Source organism: Silurus meridionalis, chromosome 10 (assembly GCF_014805685.1).
Source record: "Silurus meridionalis isolate SWU-2019-XX chromosome 10, ASM1480568v1, whole genome shotgun sequence".
NCBI lineage: Eukaryota > Metazoa > Chordata > Actinopteri > Siluriformes > Siluridae > Silurus > Silurus meridionalis.
This window is the reverse complement of record NC_060893.1, coordinates 20,405,525-20,421,459: the sequence shown is the minus strand read 5'-3', so window position 1 is coordinate 20,421,459 and position 15,935 is coordinate 20,405,525. Positions and strand designations below refer to the sequence as shown.

Sequence of the window (15,935 nt, the reverse complement as noted above, 5' to 3'; positions counted from 1 at the left end):
GTGCAGTGTTCCGTTCGAACTCTCATAGCGAGCGCCTTTACCTAATTCTCTCTTGGTTTTTTTACCCTCTGCAAAACTGGTGTTCCAGTTCATGTTCAATTTCATACACCCTCATTTACTCAAAACCATGCCCCTGATTAAACCGACATATTCTGATTGGTCAGCGTTTAGCTCTTGTTCTTGAAGGCTAATACATTGGTTAATCTGTCTCATTAACAAAAAATGTCACGGAGGTAGTAGGTGCTGCATCTTCGTCACTAGATTTGGTGAAAGTGAAAGCGCCCACATCATAACTTGATATTGTTTGGCCTTCAAATCTGAAAACTATAATAAAATTCACAGGATTATGCCCTTTAGACCGTCCAGTACAAAGAAATTTGATGCAGTGCCCTATAAGGTGTATCTGTGAATGAGTAAACATGCTAAAGTGCCATAAAAGGTAACCTTTCGATGGTGGAAATAAGATGCACTGCCCAAAAGGGTGCACCCACATACATAAGTATGTGCTGAGTTGCTCAGTAGGTGCTATTTCAGTTGAGAATATATGAATCCTTGCCCTAGAGGAAATATCTATGTGTGAGGAAAAATTGTAAATTGCCGCAGGATTTTCGTAAATACAAAGAAACAAAATGAAGTGTCATAATGGGAGCCCTTCCAGTAGAGAACACATATTGCAGTGTCCTTTAGGATTTCCAGATATACAATAAGAAAACATAATTAATTTTGATAATGTGTGCCCATTCAGTGGAGATCACAAGCTGCAGTGCCTCTAAGGGTTTCGATAAATACAAGAAAAGATTGTGAATTTTAATAGTGTGCCCTTCCATTGAAGAACACATGTTGCAGTACCTATAGGGTTTCCATAAATACAAGAAGACATACATTGTAATAATGGTGCCCTTCTGGTAGAAAATACATGCTGCAGTGCCCCTTAGGCCTTCCACAGATACAAGGAAGCAGGATGAAGTGTCAAAATGGGTTCCCTTCTGGTACAGACCACATGCTGGAGTGACACTTAGGGTTTACATATAACAAAGAGACATGAAGTGTATTAACAGGTGTCTTCCAATGAAGAACACATGATGCAGTGCCCTATAGGGTTTCCATAAAGACAAGGAAAAATTGAGTGTGTAACAGGTGCCCTTCTGGTAAAGAACGCATGATGCAGTGCCCTATAGGCTTTTATTACATGTGAGTCAAGGTCGGAATGTTCGCTCTTCCAGTAGAGACCATGCAAAGCTGTGCCCTATAGGAGGTACTTTATTTGTGAGGAAAAGTAATAAAGCGTCAAAATGGTTCTCTTCCAACAGAGCAAATAAGTGCCCTATAAGCTAATGTACTATAAGACAATGAGGTGACATGCACTGTAAATGCTCCTAAATCAACATTACAAGGAAATGTGAAGTGTGATAACGGGCTCCAATCTAGTGAAAGATGCATGATACAGTGCCCTATAGGCTTTCAATACGTGCAAGTTAATGTACATTACAGGAAAATCAGGTGAGATGCACTGTAAGTGCTCCTAAATCAACATTACAAAGAAAAATGTGAAGTGTGATAACGGGTTCCATTGTAGTGAAGAATGCATGATACAGTGCCCTATAGGCTTTCAATACATTTGAGTTATGTATATTACAAGATAATCAGGTAAAATACACTGTAAGTGCTCCTAAATCAACATTACAAGGAAATGTGAAGTGTGATAACGGGTTCCATTGTAGTGAAGAATGCATGATACAGTGCCCTATAGGCTTTCAATACATTTGAGTTATGTATATTACAAGATAATCAGGTGGAATACACTGTAAGTGCTCCTAAATCAACATTTCAAGGCATTGTGCAGTGTGATAACGGGTTCCATTGTAGTGAAGAATGCATGATACAGTGCCCTATAGGCTTTCAATACATTTGAGTTTATGTACATTACAAGAAAATCAGGTAAAATGCACTGTAGGTGCTCCTAAGTCAACATTACAAGGAAATGTTAAGTGTGATAACGGGTATTCCTCTGGTGAAAAAGGCATGATGCAGTGCCCTATAGGCTTTCAATACATTTGAGTTTATGTACATTACAGGAAAATCAGGTGAAATGCACTGTAGGTGCTCCTAAATCAACATTACAAGAAAATGTGAAGTGTGATAACGGGTTCCATTGTAGTGAAGAATGTATGATACAGTGCCCTATAAGCTTTCAATACATTTGAGTTATGTATATTACAAGATAATCAGGTAAAATACACTGTAAGTGCTCCTAAATCAACATTACAAGGAAATGTGAAGTGTGATAACGGTTCCATTGTAGTGAAGAATGCATGATACAGTGCCCTATAGGCTTTCAATACATTTGAGTTTATGTACATTACAAGAAAATCAGGTAAAATGCACTGTAAGTGCTCCTAAATCAACATTACAAGGAAATGTGAAGTGTGATAACAGGTATTCCTCTGGTGAAGAACGCAAGATGCAGTGCCCTATAGGCTTTCAATAAGTATGAGTTGAGGTACATGCAAGAAAATTCGGTGAAATGCAAAGTAGGTGCTGCTGCCCCTCAGCCTGCATCCACCCCTGAGCACAAAGATAAATATAAATCCTTGCCACTGACTATAGCTGCCTTTATTTCCTCAACAGTCCATCGATAATATAAAGTTTCCCCGGAGGTGCCCAGTGCCAAACTCCGACCAACCAGCGCACAGAAGATTCACACGTGGGGGCGTGGCTTCGGTACGACAGCAAAACGTAACGTGTCCACTCTCCTCAGTAGCGAGGCTACTCTTTGATCTTGAGGCTCGTTTGTGCGCATGCGTGTGAGTCGCGCTCGGCTTTACTGCACTGGCTGGGACTGAAGTTGGATGCGCGGCGCGCGCTGTCTTCCTCCAGCTTGGTCCATCAGGACAAAAAAATACATCTTCTCTAATAGAATCATCCAAACTGTTGCAATGGAGAGGATGAGGAAATCGCAATGCATCTTCTTGTTATGTCCGTTCATCATGACTGCTGTGTGCGCGCAAAGGTAAAGAAAAAAAAGGAAAGAAAGGGAAAAATGGGGGAAAAAAGGACATGATTTTTTTTTTTTTGGATTTTGAATGTGTGAGTCTGTGTTTGCTGGAGAATGTCAAATAAACGTTGCGTTATGTCTGAACTCCCGCAGCAGAGACCCCAGCAATATGCCTGTAGTGAAAGACACAGTGGACAGACTGATGAAAGGATACGATATCCGACTAAGGCCGGATTTTGGAGGTGAGAAATCAGAATGAGCGTTCGGATCATTTAATATGCATGTGATGATGTGCACGATGTGCATGATGTGCAATGACTTGTAGCAACCTTGTCAATTCATCCTCACGCAAAAAAAAGCATCAAGGCTCTACGCAATCCTGCCCTGGAAGAATACATTCGCTTTTTTCCCTTTCCTTTAATTATATTAATTCATCCAAATCAATGCTGTTGTCAGACTCACGTGTCCAAGTTAGATCTCGGATCATTGCGCATTTTTTTTTTTTTACATTTTTTTTTTTATTTTGCGACATATTGTCATCTTGTTCCATAATACACCTCGATCCACCTGTTTTAGTCTCAGCCTGGTTATCAGGTTCTTGTCATGATGTTGAAGGAGCTCCATTTCAGCCTGGGCATATTTGATGTGAAGCTGCAAAAAAAAAACCACACACACACACACACACACAAAAAGATATATATATATATATATATATATATATATATATATATATATATATATATATATGAAAAAAAATCAATTAAAGGGGATTGCAATAACCTTATTGAAGAATGCATTTTTAATATTGTTTTTATAGGATAAAAATATGGTCTCATTTTTATTATTATTATAATTTTTTTTTATTATTATTATTTTTTTTATTGCATGCTATTCATATCTTTTTTTTTTTTTTTAGGGGCTCCAGTGGCGGTTGGCATGAATATAGACATCGCCAGCATAGACATGGTGTCGGAAGTGAACATGGTATGTAACATGTATATATTTCTGGTTGTTGTTTTGAAATCGAGTATATATTTTATGCAGCTGGATTTATTATTTTTTTTCGTGTGTGTGTGTTTCTTTTAATAAACGTGTTTCTCCCGGGTTGTCACACCATATGATCCTAGAGCGGGCACCGTCATGATGATTTTGCACTAGTGTAGAAGTTCATTGGCATGCTGGAGCCTCTGCTCTGCGCTCAATTTGGATTCCAAACACACGCGCGAGCTCGCGCGCGCCTTCGCGATGGCGCGCGCGCGCGCTCAAACACACACACGCACACACGCTCACACGCGTCACGCACACGCCAACCGTACTGCGTGTCCGATTGCCGCCCCCCCTCCTCTTTTTTCCCAAAACATACCCACGCATATATGATTTGAATTGGATGACGATGATGATGCTTTTTTCCCGCGTGCAAATGTAGTTCAAGGTGATCTCGCGCTGTTCTCAAGGAGAACCGTGTCACATAGCGACCAAAAGCGTTCCCACATGCTCTCCTTCTTGGAATGATCCCAGGAAGGAGGTGTCTTTCTTCTTGCTACTCAGCAAACAAGCTCATGATGATTTTGATGCTGGTTTCCTGATTCTGGTCTCTTCAATATATCTGAAGCATCTCATTCAAACTGTTAAAGCAGATAGATAGATAGATAGATAGATAGATAGATAGATAGATAGATAGATAGATAGATAGATAGATAGATAGATAGATAGAAGTTGACCCGTGAAACAGCGCCCCCTTTTGACCACACCTCACCCCGATGCTGTAATTAAAGGGAAAAAATGCATGGCGTGAAATGAAAGATTGATGCGCCCCCTGTTTTGAGCCTAATCATCATTTCAGCGTTTTTTTTTTTTTTACATTTTTAATTTTTTTTTTATGAAGCAGCTATGAATCCCCAAGGCCATTCATGACCGACAGTTCTGCCTTTTATTTACTAATAAATGAGCCGAAGTCAGTGATTTATTTTTCATGACAGCGGTGATGGGTAAACACAGCAGGGATGTGCCTAATTAAATATGTTTTATTAATGCTTCAGTAAGAAGTATTTTGTGTGTGTGTGAGTTTTTGTTCGTTCAGAAGTGGAGTAAGACGAGGGGACGGTGTGGTCCACTCTTTTTCAGGAGGAAGTAGATTTCTCTGCATGATCAGAAAGTCGCCAGATGACATTGTAGTTTGTATTAATCGTGCAGTTAGTGACACTTTCAGATCACCTGTTAAATGAGCAAGGAAAGGGTAAGGTCCTGCAGAAGGTCTCAAAAGCCTCACAGGTCTTCTGTGCTTGAGTTCCTGTCAGTACAGGTTACCGAGTTTAGCCTGGTTTAGCGTGGTTTAGCATGGTCGCTTCATGTTCAAATGGGTTTTCTCTGGTTTCTTCTCATCTCTCAAAAACTGCAGGAAGGTGAATTGGTGTTTTGGAGCAAGTGACGGATGGTGTTACATCCCATAAGTCTCAAATACACCATGCTCCAGGCTCCACCATGACCCTGAGCAGGATAAAGTGATTACCGAAGATAAATGAATATAATTTCTATCAAGGTTGTGGACAAAATGAAGCAGTGGTAGTAGTCTGGAAGTAGACAAGAATAAAATGGTTGCCTGTGGGATAACTCACTATTATTAGTTGTAAATATCACAGAGATAAGAGTACAAAAAAGAAAAAACAATGAGCAGGTGTATAAGCAGATGTGATCAGGTACTGGTCAGTGGTCACAATAGCAATCAGTGATTAGTTTGATGGGAACACTGGTGATCAGTAATTAGTTGTTGGGAAAACTGTCAAACATTGATTCATTTTTGGTCAAATAGTGAACAGTGATCAGTGTTCAGACTTTGGGAACACTAGTGATGAGCTCTTGGGTAAAATAGTAAACAGTGATCAGTGTTCAGACTTTGGGAACACTAGTGATCAGCTCTTGGGTAAAATAGTGAACAGTGATCAGTGTTCAGACTTTGGGAACACTAGTGATCAGCTCTTGGGTAAAATAGTGAACAGTGATTAGTGTTTAGACTTTGGCAACACTAGTGATGAGCTCTTGGGTAAAATAGTGAACAGTGATCAGTGTTCAGACTTTGGGAACACTAGTGATCAGCTCTTGGGTAAAATAGTGAACAGTGATCAGTTTTCAGACTTTGGGAACACTAGTGATGAGCTCTTGGGTAAAATAGTGAACAGTGATCAGTGTTCAGACTTTGGGAACACTAGTGATGAGCTCTTGGGTAAAATAGTGAACAGTGATTAGTGTTTAGACTTTGGGAACACTAGTGATCAGCTCTTGGGTAAAATAGTGATCAGTAATCAGTAGGGGTGTAACGTTACACGTATTTGTACTGTATTTCTTTCGGTACAGGGCTTTCAGAATGCAATCCTTGCGTGCTGAAGAATTACGTGTGGTACATAGTTCAAATCCGATTCCCATTAAAAAGTATGGTGGACCACAAGTTTGTTTAGTCTCTGCCTTACACTTTTAAGTGCAAAATTATTATTAAATTTGAAAACACAACAATGCCAGCGGTATAAAAAAAGAAACTAGAGTTAGCGCAGTGCCACTGTGGCTACTCGCTCTGCACTGGAAATAAGATTTGTTTTGCACATGCATGAAAACGCTCAAGAATCCATAGCACTAGCGTTAGCCGCTAACAAGGAAGTGTCTAGTGGCTAATGCTAATGTTATGGATTCTTTATCGTTTTATGTCCAGCTTCAAGAATTTCTCTTAAAACGAGAAAATCCTGACAATTCCACATCGAGGGAGTGAATGAATGAAGGATTTAAGAAATTCATGTATTTGTTAAAGTATTCTAAAATAGTAGAACAGTTAAGTAGATCATATCTTTAGAAAATTAAATATTAAATGTAAAACACACACACACACACACACACACACACACACACACACACACACACACACACAAACAGACCCACACATACACATTTTTATTACTTAAATGGGGTCTAACAAATGATTTAAACAAATTTCCATTTATTTAATTTTATTGAATTAATTCAATTTGTGCAAAGTTAATTGATTACTCAATTTAATCAATATAACAAAAAGTGTATTACATTAATTTATTTATTCTATTTTATTTTTATAAAATATTATAAAATATAATTCTAAATAATATTTAACTAAGCAGGCATTTTATTTAAATTTGTTTTTAAAATGTGAACTGTTCAAATGTTGTTGAAAAATGTTAATAATAACAAACTATGTAAATTAAAAAAAGACAAGCAATTTTATGCTTTGCATTTCTTTTCCCTAATCATACCGAAATCGAACTGAAACGTGACTTAAAAACGGAGATACTTACCGAATCATGAATTTTGTATACTCTAGTAATCAGTCTTTGGGATCACTGGTGATTAGTTCTTGGGTAAAATAGTGATCAGTGATCAGCCTTTAGGAACACTGGTGATTAGTACTTGGGTAAAATAGTGATTAGTGTTCAGCCTTTGAAGACACTGGTGATTAGTTCTTTGGTAAAATAGTGATCAGTGATCAGTCTTTGGGGACACTTGTGATTAGTTCTTGGGTAAAATAGTGATTAGTGATCAGCCTTTGAGAACACTGGTGATTAGTTCTTGAGTAAAGTAGTGATTAGTGATCAGTCTTTGGGAACACTGGTGATTAGTTCTTGGGTAAAATAGTGATTAGTGATCAGTCTTTGAGAACACTGGTGATTAGTTCTTGGGTAAAATAGTGATTAGTGATCAGTCTTTGAGAACACTGGTGATTAGTTCTTGGGTAAAATAGTGATTAGTGATTAGTCTTTGAGAACACTGGTGATTAGTTCTTGGGTAAAATAGTGATTAGTGTTCAGTCTTTGAGAACACTGGTGATTAGTTCTTGGGTAAAATAGTGATTAGTGATCAGTCTTTGAGAACACTTGTGATTAGTTCTTGGGTAAAAAAGTGATCAGTGCTCAGCCTTTAGGTAATTAGTACTTGGGTAAAACATAGATTAGTGATCAGTCTTTGGGAACACTGGTGATTAGTTTTTGAGTAAAACATAGATTAGTGATCAGTCTTTGGGAACACTAGTGATTAGTTCTTGGGTAAAATAGTGATTAGTGATCAGCCTTTGAGAACACTGGTGATTAGTTCTTGAGTAAAGTAGTGATTAGTGATCAGTCTTTGGGAACACTGGTGATTAGTTCTTGGGTAAAATAGTGATTAGTGATCAGTCTTTGAGAACACTGGTGATTAGTTCTTGGGTAAAATAGTAATTAGTGATCAGTCTTTGAGAACACTGGTGATTAGTTCTTGGGTAAAATAGTGATTAGTGATTAGTCTTTGAGAACACTGGTGATTAGTTCTTGGGTAAAATAGTGATTAGTGATCAGTCTTTGAGAACACTGGTGATTAGTTCTTGGGTAAAATAGTATTTAGTGATCAGTCTTTGAGAACACTGGTGATTAGTTCTTGGGTAAAGTAGTGATCAGTGATCAGTCTTTGGGAACGCTGGCAATCAATGATAAGTTGTAGGAAACTCTAGTAATCTATGATCTGTCAGTGCAAGCAATTGTGATCAGTGTCAGGTAGAAAGGAAACTCTGGTGTTCGGTGATTGTTCAATAAGAACAATGGTGATCAGTAATTATTTAGTGATTACTGTAAGTCAATGAACCCCTTACAAACCTCAATGGTAAATGTTCAGCTACGTATATCTCAGCATAACAATCGAAGAGAAAGTGTTGTCAATTTCTCAAGTCTCTAGCTGGCTGACAAAAATCTGATATTTTTACTAGGTTATTATAAATAACTGGTTAGCTGGGTTGTTTAAGTTGTTAATAATGTTTGGCAGAAAATGTAGTCCAACAATTTTCAATCAAATTCCATTTTATATTGTATATTTTATTTGTATTGCACAGGGTCTCAAAGCAGCTTTACACAGATAAAGGGGTTATAAAGAATAAAAGAATGTCTAGGTTTATTGCCTATAAATATCCAATACATCGGACTTGATTATATTCTTCCATGAATTTCTTGCACTTTGATTGATTTAGATGTTGATATTAGTTCTATTCACAAACTCACACTGTACTTACTATTGTAAGCGTAACATTTTAGATGTAGATAGCTAGTAATTAGTTTTTAGTTAACAATTTAGCAAAATGTTTTGGGAATTTACTTGAAAGAACCTTTAATCAGGGGTTTAAAAAAAGATATTTAACGTTGGGGGTAAATTACCTACACCACTACATTATAGTTACAAGGACATAAACATTTACCTTTAAAATCTTTTCCACACTAGATGTTTGAAGAAAATGATAAGAAATGCTAAATCGCAACTATAACAATATGTAGCTTCTTAAGCTCTTTGTGTTCTTATAATATTTTTTGCTAGCTGGGTTATATTTATTTGCCAATGTTTTCTCAAGTAACTTTTGCTGTTGTTTTCATGGTAACTATCAGAAGTGCCAAGCAAGTATTTACAAATATGTTTTGAAGATGTAAAAGCAAGATTATCTCAATATATATTTCTCAGGGTTACTGCTAAATCATTTCGAACAGGAATGAGATAAAAGCAAAGAAGCTAAATTTTGCTCTAGTTATCATGGTATTTCCATTCATATCAAGTTTGAGTGTGAATGTTCACTGTGCTAGTTAGGCAACATGTAGCCTACAGACGTAAAGGTATCTTCGCTGTTGTGGCTTGAGTTAGCAAGTTACCAAGCTACTATCGGAGGTAAAATGTTGTGTAGCTGATGCATTTTGTGCCTTTCACACAACCTGAAAACATACATAACGACATTTCTACAATTCGTTATGCTTCTGGTCTGTAATTTCAACCTCCTTTTCATAAAGTGCTACAGAATGCAGCAAGCGATGAATATAAACAGTGAATGCATACTGATTTGGGTGACATTTTGTACGGCTGCCTGGTCCCAATAAAATATATATAGTTGTTTTCAGAAGTGTGAAAGTCCAATTTCAGTTCAAACACGTTCATGTTGTGTAACTTTTCTGATAATGTAGTGCTGTGGAGAAAATAGGACAGGAGCCAGTTTTCTGCTGTCGCCATGTTCGGTATTTTTTTCAGCCAGGAAAGCCAGGAAGAGCTGTAAAACGAAACACTTGGGTCTTTTAATAGCGTGCACAGACATAAGATTTCAAATAACAATATAGAATAGAAGCATTAATGCACAAATTATTACAAGCTTAATGTAGCAGTAATTGAACGCACATCATAACCAAATATTAACACATTTTTGTTTTGGAAAATTTCAAGTGCTTATAGAGGAAAAAAAAAAACGAATGCGACGTGACTCTTATATTAGCTTTCTATGCGGGGAATATTACATTGCGAAATTACCAAGCTTACTTAATAGTTGTGGTAATTATGGTCAGAAGTGTTAAAAGGCTTTCAGGTCTGCCCTCGGAGTCTAGAAGTACCGCCAGACTTTTGACACTGAAATCCCTATTTATCATTATTATTTTGGTAATGTTTTCAGTAATTGGTGCTATTTCTCAGTACATGCTAAACTTGTTTGGCTGTTTAAAATCCATTTGATTGAGTTACCCTATTTAACATAACCTTGAAGTCTAATCCTTTCCGTAAGTCCATTTTCAAATATTTATTTATGTTTATCTGTGTAGAAATCCGACCTTTTTTTGGTCGAATTGTTGCCTGCATATACGAGTGGATGTCTCAACAGGGAGGCCCTCTACTGGCTATGTATTGTAAATAAATACTGTAAATTTATTGTAGAATTTTTTATTTTTTTTTTTTTTTTTAAAGTGGGCGTGAATGATAATGTTTATTGATGCCTTCCATGCATCATTTCTGGATCAAAAACATTTCTTGTTTTGTTTTGTCAGAGCCTCAATGGATAGTTCTTTGCAGTTTTTGTGGTACGTTTTTCATTTTGATGTCTACTTGTAGATATTCCAACTTGTAGATATTTTAATTAGCAAAACAAAGTTAATGAGCTGTAAATAAAGGGACAAATTTCTCAACAAATTACTAACAATATGTGATGAGGATATAAGAACGATTAGAGCTAGATGAGAATTATGGACGGCAGCAGTTTTTCCTTAATAAATAGCTTGTATCTAGTGTAAATGATGTTTAGATTTTCAGTTGGTATCTTACATTAGCTACATATACTTTCATTACTTTGAATAAATTGATGGATAATGTCAGCAAATGGTATCTCACTCAGACCCAACGCTCCAGACAACGGTGAAATCAATATACTTGTGACCAATATACAGTTTAGCATTTCACATAACACTGCACTTACGCTGCACTTTAAGCCAATAAACCATTATAGTTGCACTTTTTAGAAACTCATTGTGAATAAGCACATACACTAACCCGTTGCCCACTTGTTTATATCTACTGAACATACTCTTAGATCCAAGTGTCTGTTGAGCATTTTCTAGATCCAAGTCTCTACTGCACAGATTCCAAGATTGGCAAGGTGGCATTCATAACTGGACTCCAAAAAATCTTTACAAAGACACAATCAAAGTAAATGGCAGCATGTTGCCCATTCGTAGAGTAAATACAATCACTGAATTGAACCAGTCATTCTTAGAAACCTACTTCAGGATCACATCCAGACTAGAGCCACTTAGCATGTAACTATAAGTGGTAGTTGGAAGTAAAAAAAAAAATTATTCAGGATATCTGGATACATAGCTGTGAACAGTCCATTTAAAGACCAATTAATGTTTCATAACCAATTTTATACTTCAATTAAGAATCCTGAACAGCTTGTGTGAAAGATGTAGTGCATGGGTCCATTCCAGCTGTTCCATGCATTATAAAATATATATTGTGTTTTTTCAGCTCTTAAAAGGTTGATAATTTACTGATAAGTTCAGTTAGATCCAGCATATTAAAGTGAAAAAAAAAAAAATCCTTAAATGCGTCATGCATCATGAAATTGAGAATCATTGGATTAGAAGTAGCTTTCAAACCCATTCTAGTATAAAATAAAGTTTCTCAAATCCCTTAATGACTTTATTTTATGAACACAATCCAACCATTCAAATATCTGGCACATTCTGAAAATACAGATTGTGCTATTATATATATTTATTGTAGCAATTACAAATTTTTATATCTCAACTGTTATATCTTAACTGTTAAATGTTAAAAAAGTACACTGACAAATATAAGAATGAAATCATATAGAAACAGTTTTTCTTGTTTTATTGAAATTCACAGTAAATTGTGTGTATAGCTATAATAATAAAAATATAAATATATGTCACTTTGACTGTTAATGCTTGTGATTTTCTCACAGATTTTTCAGCAGTAGGCATTGGACTAGCATTACCCAAAAAGTTATTTCAAAAATTAGTATGAATTAGCACTAAATGACTAGCGTTATTTGGCTAAACTTAATATCCAGTGAATAAATACTCCTAATTGATGTCATAGCTTTATAAGCTGTGTAGCTGAATAAACACAAATCTCCATAATTACATTTCAAAATCTAGTGAAACATCTTCCCAGAAGAGTAGAGGTTATTATAACAGCAAATGATGACTAAATGTGAAATGGGACAAATTTTAGGGTCAGGTGTCCACATACTTTAGTCCAAATATATATCTTCTTATTCTTCTTTACTACTACTTATACAACTCTGTCCTCTACATCTGCCTCTTTCAAACCAACTACCTGCATGTCTTCCTTCACCACATCTATAAACCTACTCCTTGGTCTTCCTCTTTTCCTCCTTCCTGGTGGCTCCATCCTCAGCATTCTCCTACTGATATACCCCATGTCCCTCCTCTGCACATGTTCAAAACATCTCAATCGGGCCTCTCTCTTCTTGTCTCCAAAACGTCCTACATGCGCTGTCCCTCTAATAAACTCGTTTCTAATCCTGTCCATCCTCATCATACATTTATTATATTATTATATGGACAAACGAATAGAGACGACTATTCCAGTCATATTAGGTAGATCCGCTCAACTGTATATAACTGATGTTTTTGGATGCAGTATTATAAAATCTTCTCTCTTCACTATGAGACCTGGTTCTAGCCTGGCAATGCCCCTGTGCACAAATCTTGATTGGCCTGCTATAAAGGGATATATTGGAATGCTGACCTACACCTTCTGGCTTCTCCCCCTACATCTAATGTCCTTTTTGCTGAATAAACAAAATTTTTCACACTCCAAAATCCTTTAGAAAATCTAGTGTGAGTTATAAGTAAACCAAATTGGAGATAAATATGGATGTAGCAACTCTTATAGGCAGATGTGCACAAACCTTTTTATGGTGTCCATAAACATTTGTCATTATATATATTATGAGTATTACATTACACGTATTTGTACAGAAATATTTTGGTACAGGGCTTTCGGTTCGCTACACATGTGTACCAAATTTTAAGTTCCCTCAGGAACGTATTAAGTGGCGGACCGCAAGTTTGTTTAGTTTCCGCTTTGCACTTTGAGCGCATTTAAAAAAATATATTTTTCAAACTGGAAAACATGCACAACAATGCCAGGTATATAAAATAAAAAAAACCTAAAGTTTGTGCAGTGTCACTGTCCATACCTGAAATAAAATTGGTTTTGCTTATGCATGAAAATGCTCAAGAATCAATACTGCTTGCTAACCAGGTAGTTGCTAGCGGCTAAAGCTAGCGCTATGGACTACAGATTCAAGATTTTATGCAGGATACAAGTCACAGTGAAATAAAAAGTTGAAAAGAAAGAAAAAGATTGAATCTGAAATCCATAGAGCTAGTGTTAGTCGCTATATGTCCAGGTTACAAAAAAATTCTCTTAAAAGGAGAAAAACCTGACTATTCCACATGTCGAGAGAGTGAATGAATGAATGAATGAATGAATGAATGAAGGATGGAAGGGATGAAGACATTTGTTAAAGTATGCTAAATTAAGTAGAACAGTTAAGTAGATCTTTTGAAAATGTAATATCACATGCAAAACACACACACACACACACACACACACACACACACACACACACACACAAACACACAATCTGTATTAGGGGGTCTAACAAATGTAAACATTTAAAAAATGATTTATTAAATTTTATTCAATCAATTTAATTTGTGCCAATTTACTATTGTAATTTTTTGATTACTTAATTTAATCAATATAATAAAAAGTGTATCTCATGCATTTGATTTATTATATTTTGAATAAATATTATATAATATATTAAATGATATATTATTTTATATATTATTTAACCAAGCAGGCATTTTATTTACAATTGTTTTAAAAATGTAAACTGTTCAAATGTTGATCACAAATGTTAATAATAATAAAAAAAATATGCATTAATAAAAAAATGACAAGCAGTTTTATGTTTTGCATTTCTTCCCCACAACCTTAACCGGACGGAACCGTGACTTAAAAACCGAGATACCTTGAATTTTTATACTGGTTTGATGTATTTTTCTGCTATATGTTGATGTCCATGTTTGTATTATACAGACAGTTCACATTTATAGTATTTGGCAGATGCCTTTATCCAGTGTGACTTGATCACACAGGGCATTTAGTAGCAGCTTAGGTGGCAGTCCAACATCTTAACAACATATTAACCACTGAGCTTCTATTTATTTTATGGTGAAGACAAACTTACACTCTGTGGGGAATACACACTAACTAACTCACTATCTAACTATATTAGGTATATTATCTAATTAGAAAATGAAGCCTATTTTTGTATTCTTTTTTAGCATGCCATCTTCATGATAATTGGCTGTTTAGCTAAGATGAAACAGGCTCCTTGGACCAGTTCTGTCTCTGAATTAGCAGTAAATGCAGTCGTCTTGTGTTGGCTTGGAAAGGTGTCCTATGCAATGGTATGCAGCAAAAATGAACGTGTTCATAAACATCTTTACGATCCTGAATCCTAAAAGCACATCAGAGTGAGGTATACGGTCGATTTGACTTGACATGACTTATTTTATACATCAGGGCTGCTCGAATACTTGGATTTTATTAACTTTCTTCTTAATAACCCTCTGCTGTGCGTCATTAGAGTCCCCCCCCTACTGCTAGGACGCTTAATCTAATGTCTCACTTAATTATTAAGCTCTTAATGAGGTGGGTTATTTAATGTTAAGAGTAGAACTTTAAATTGTACAATGCAGAAGGAGCACAGAACTGGAGCTATGACCACATTCTAATAATATCCAAGTAATCAAAGCGTAAGCAACTCAGATTTAGGAAGTGAAGTCTGAGTCATCCGTGCCTACACTGAAAAACTATTAGCAAGCGTGTCAGGACATCACTGGACTTAAAATCAAATTTCTACCAGACAACGCAGCCTTCAAACATGGCCGCCTTGGACTCCAAGTCCCAGACACACACACACACTTTTCTGCTCAGAGTAAGTTCAGATGTCTATTAATATACACACAATTCAAAAAAGCTTGGAGAGTCATGATACGGTGTTGCTGGTCAGTTTTTAAATCTTTGACTGTTTCTGACAACGATTCTGGATTACCTTTTGGATTCTACGCTCATTAGATACCCACATTTACATTTGTTTAGCCAGCTTTACATGACAAATTGAAAATATTTTAGAATTTTTAGAAAGTTTCCTGTTTTAGGAAGAAAAAAAGAAAGAAACACTGCTAGTATGTCATTTCTTATAAAGTTTAAAAATGCTCCAAAGAAGCTCTATAAATGTCTTATTTTTGATTTCTAATCATCCCATAATGAGAAATCTAAACTATTTTCCCGTATTCTAGACATTTTCACTTTGCCAAGATCAAATTTTCGTTATTTATAACTGTAGTTTGAGCGTCATTCATGGAAAATCAGTGTACGAGCGACTCCAATGTGGGGGACAATAAAGAACAGTGCAAAAGGAACTGATATATACAGTAAGTGACACTGCAGGTTTTGTTTGATCTGTTGTTTTTTTTGCTCGACAGAAGTGTTTGTGTGTAGTTGTGTAGGTGAACAGTAGGGCAACCCTTTCTGA

General features: G+C 36.1%; 1 protein-coding gene across 2 annotated transcripts in view; it reads left to right on the top strand.

Moving 5' to 3' along the window:
* The first annotated feature begins 2,688 nt into the window (after nucleotides 1-2,688).
* The window catches only part of gabrb2a (gamma-aminobutyric acid type A receptor subunit beta2a), a 73,505-nt gene continuing 60,258 nt past the window's right edge, over nucleotides 2,689-15,935 (top strand). Inside the window, exons 1-3 of one of the 2 annotated variants that reach the window (XM_046860052.1) lie at nucleotides 2,689-3,010; nucleotides 3,149-3,237; nucleotides 3,912-3,979. In XM_046860052.1, coding sequence (XP_046716008.1) covers nucleotides 2,850-3,010; nucleotides 3,149-3,237; nucleotides 3,912-3,979 — 318 coding nt within the window. In that variant the 5' untranslated portion in view covers nucleotides 2,689-2,849. The remainder of the gene's footprint in view (nucleotides 3,011-3,148; nucleotides 3,238-3,911; nucleotides 3,980-15,935) is intronic. The other variant, XM_046860051.1, reaches the window with a different exon arrangement.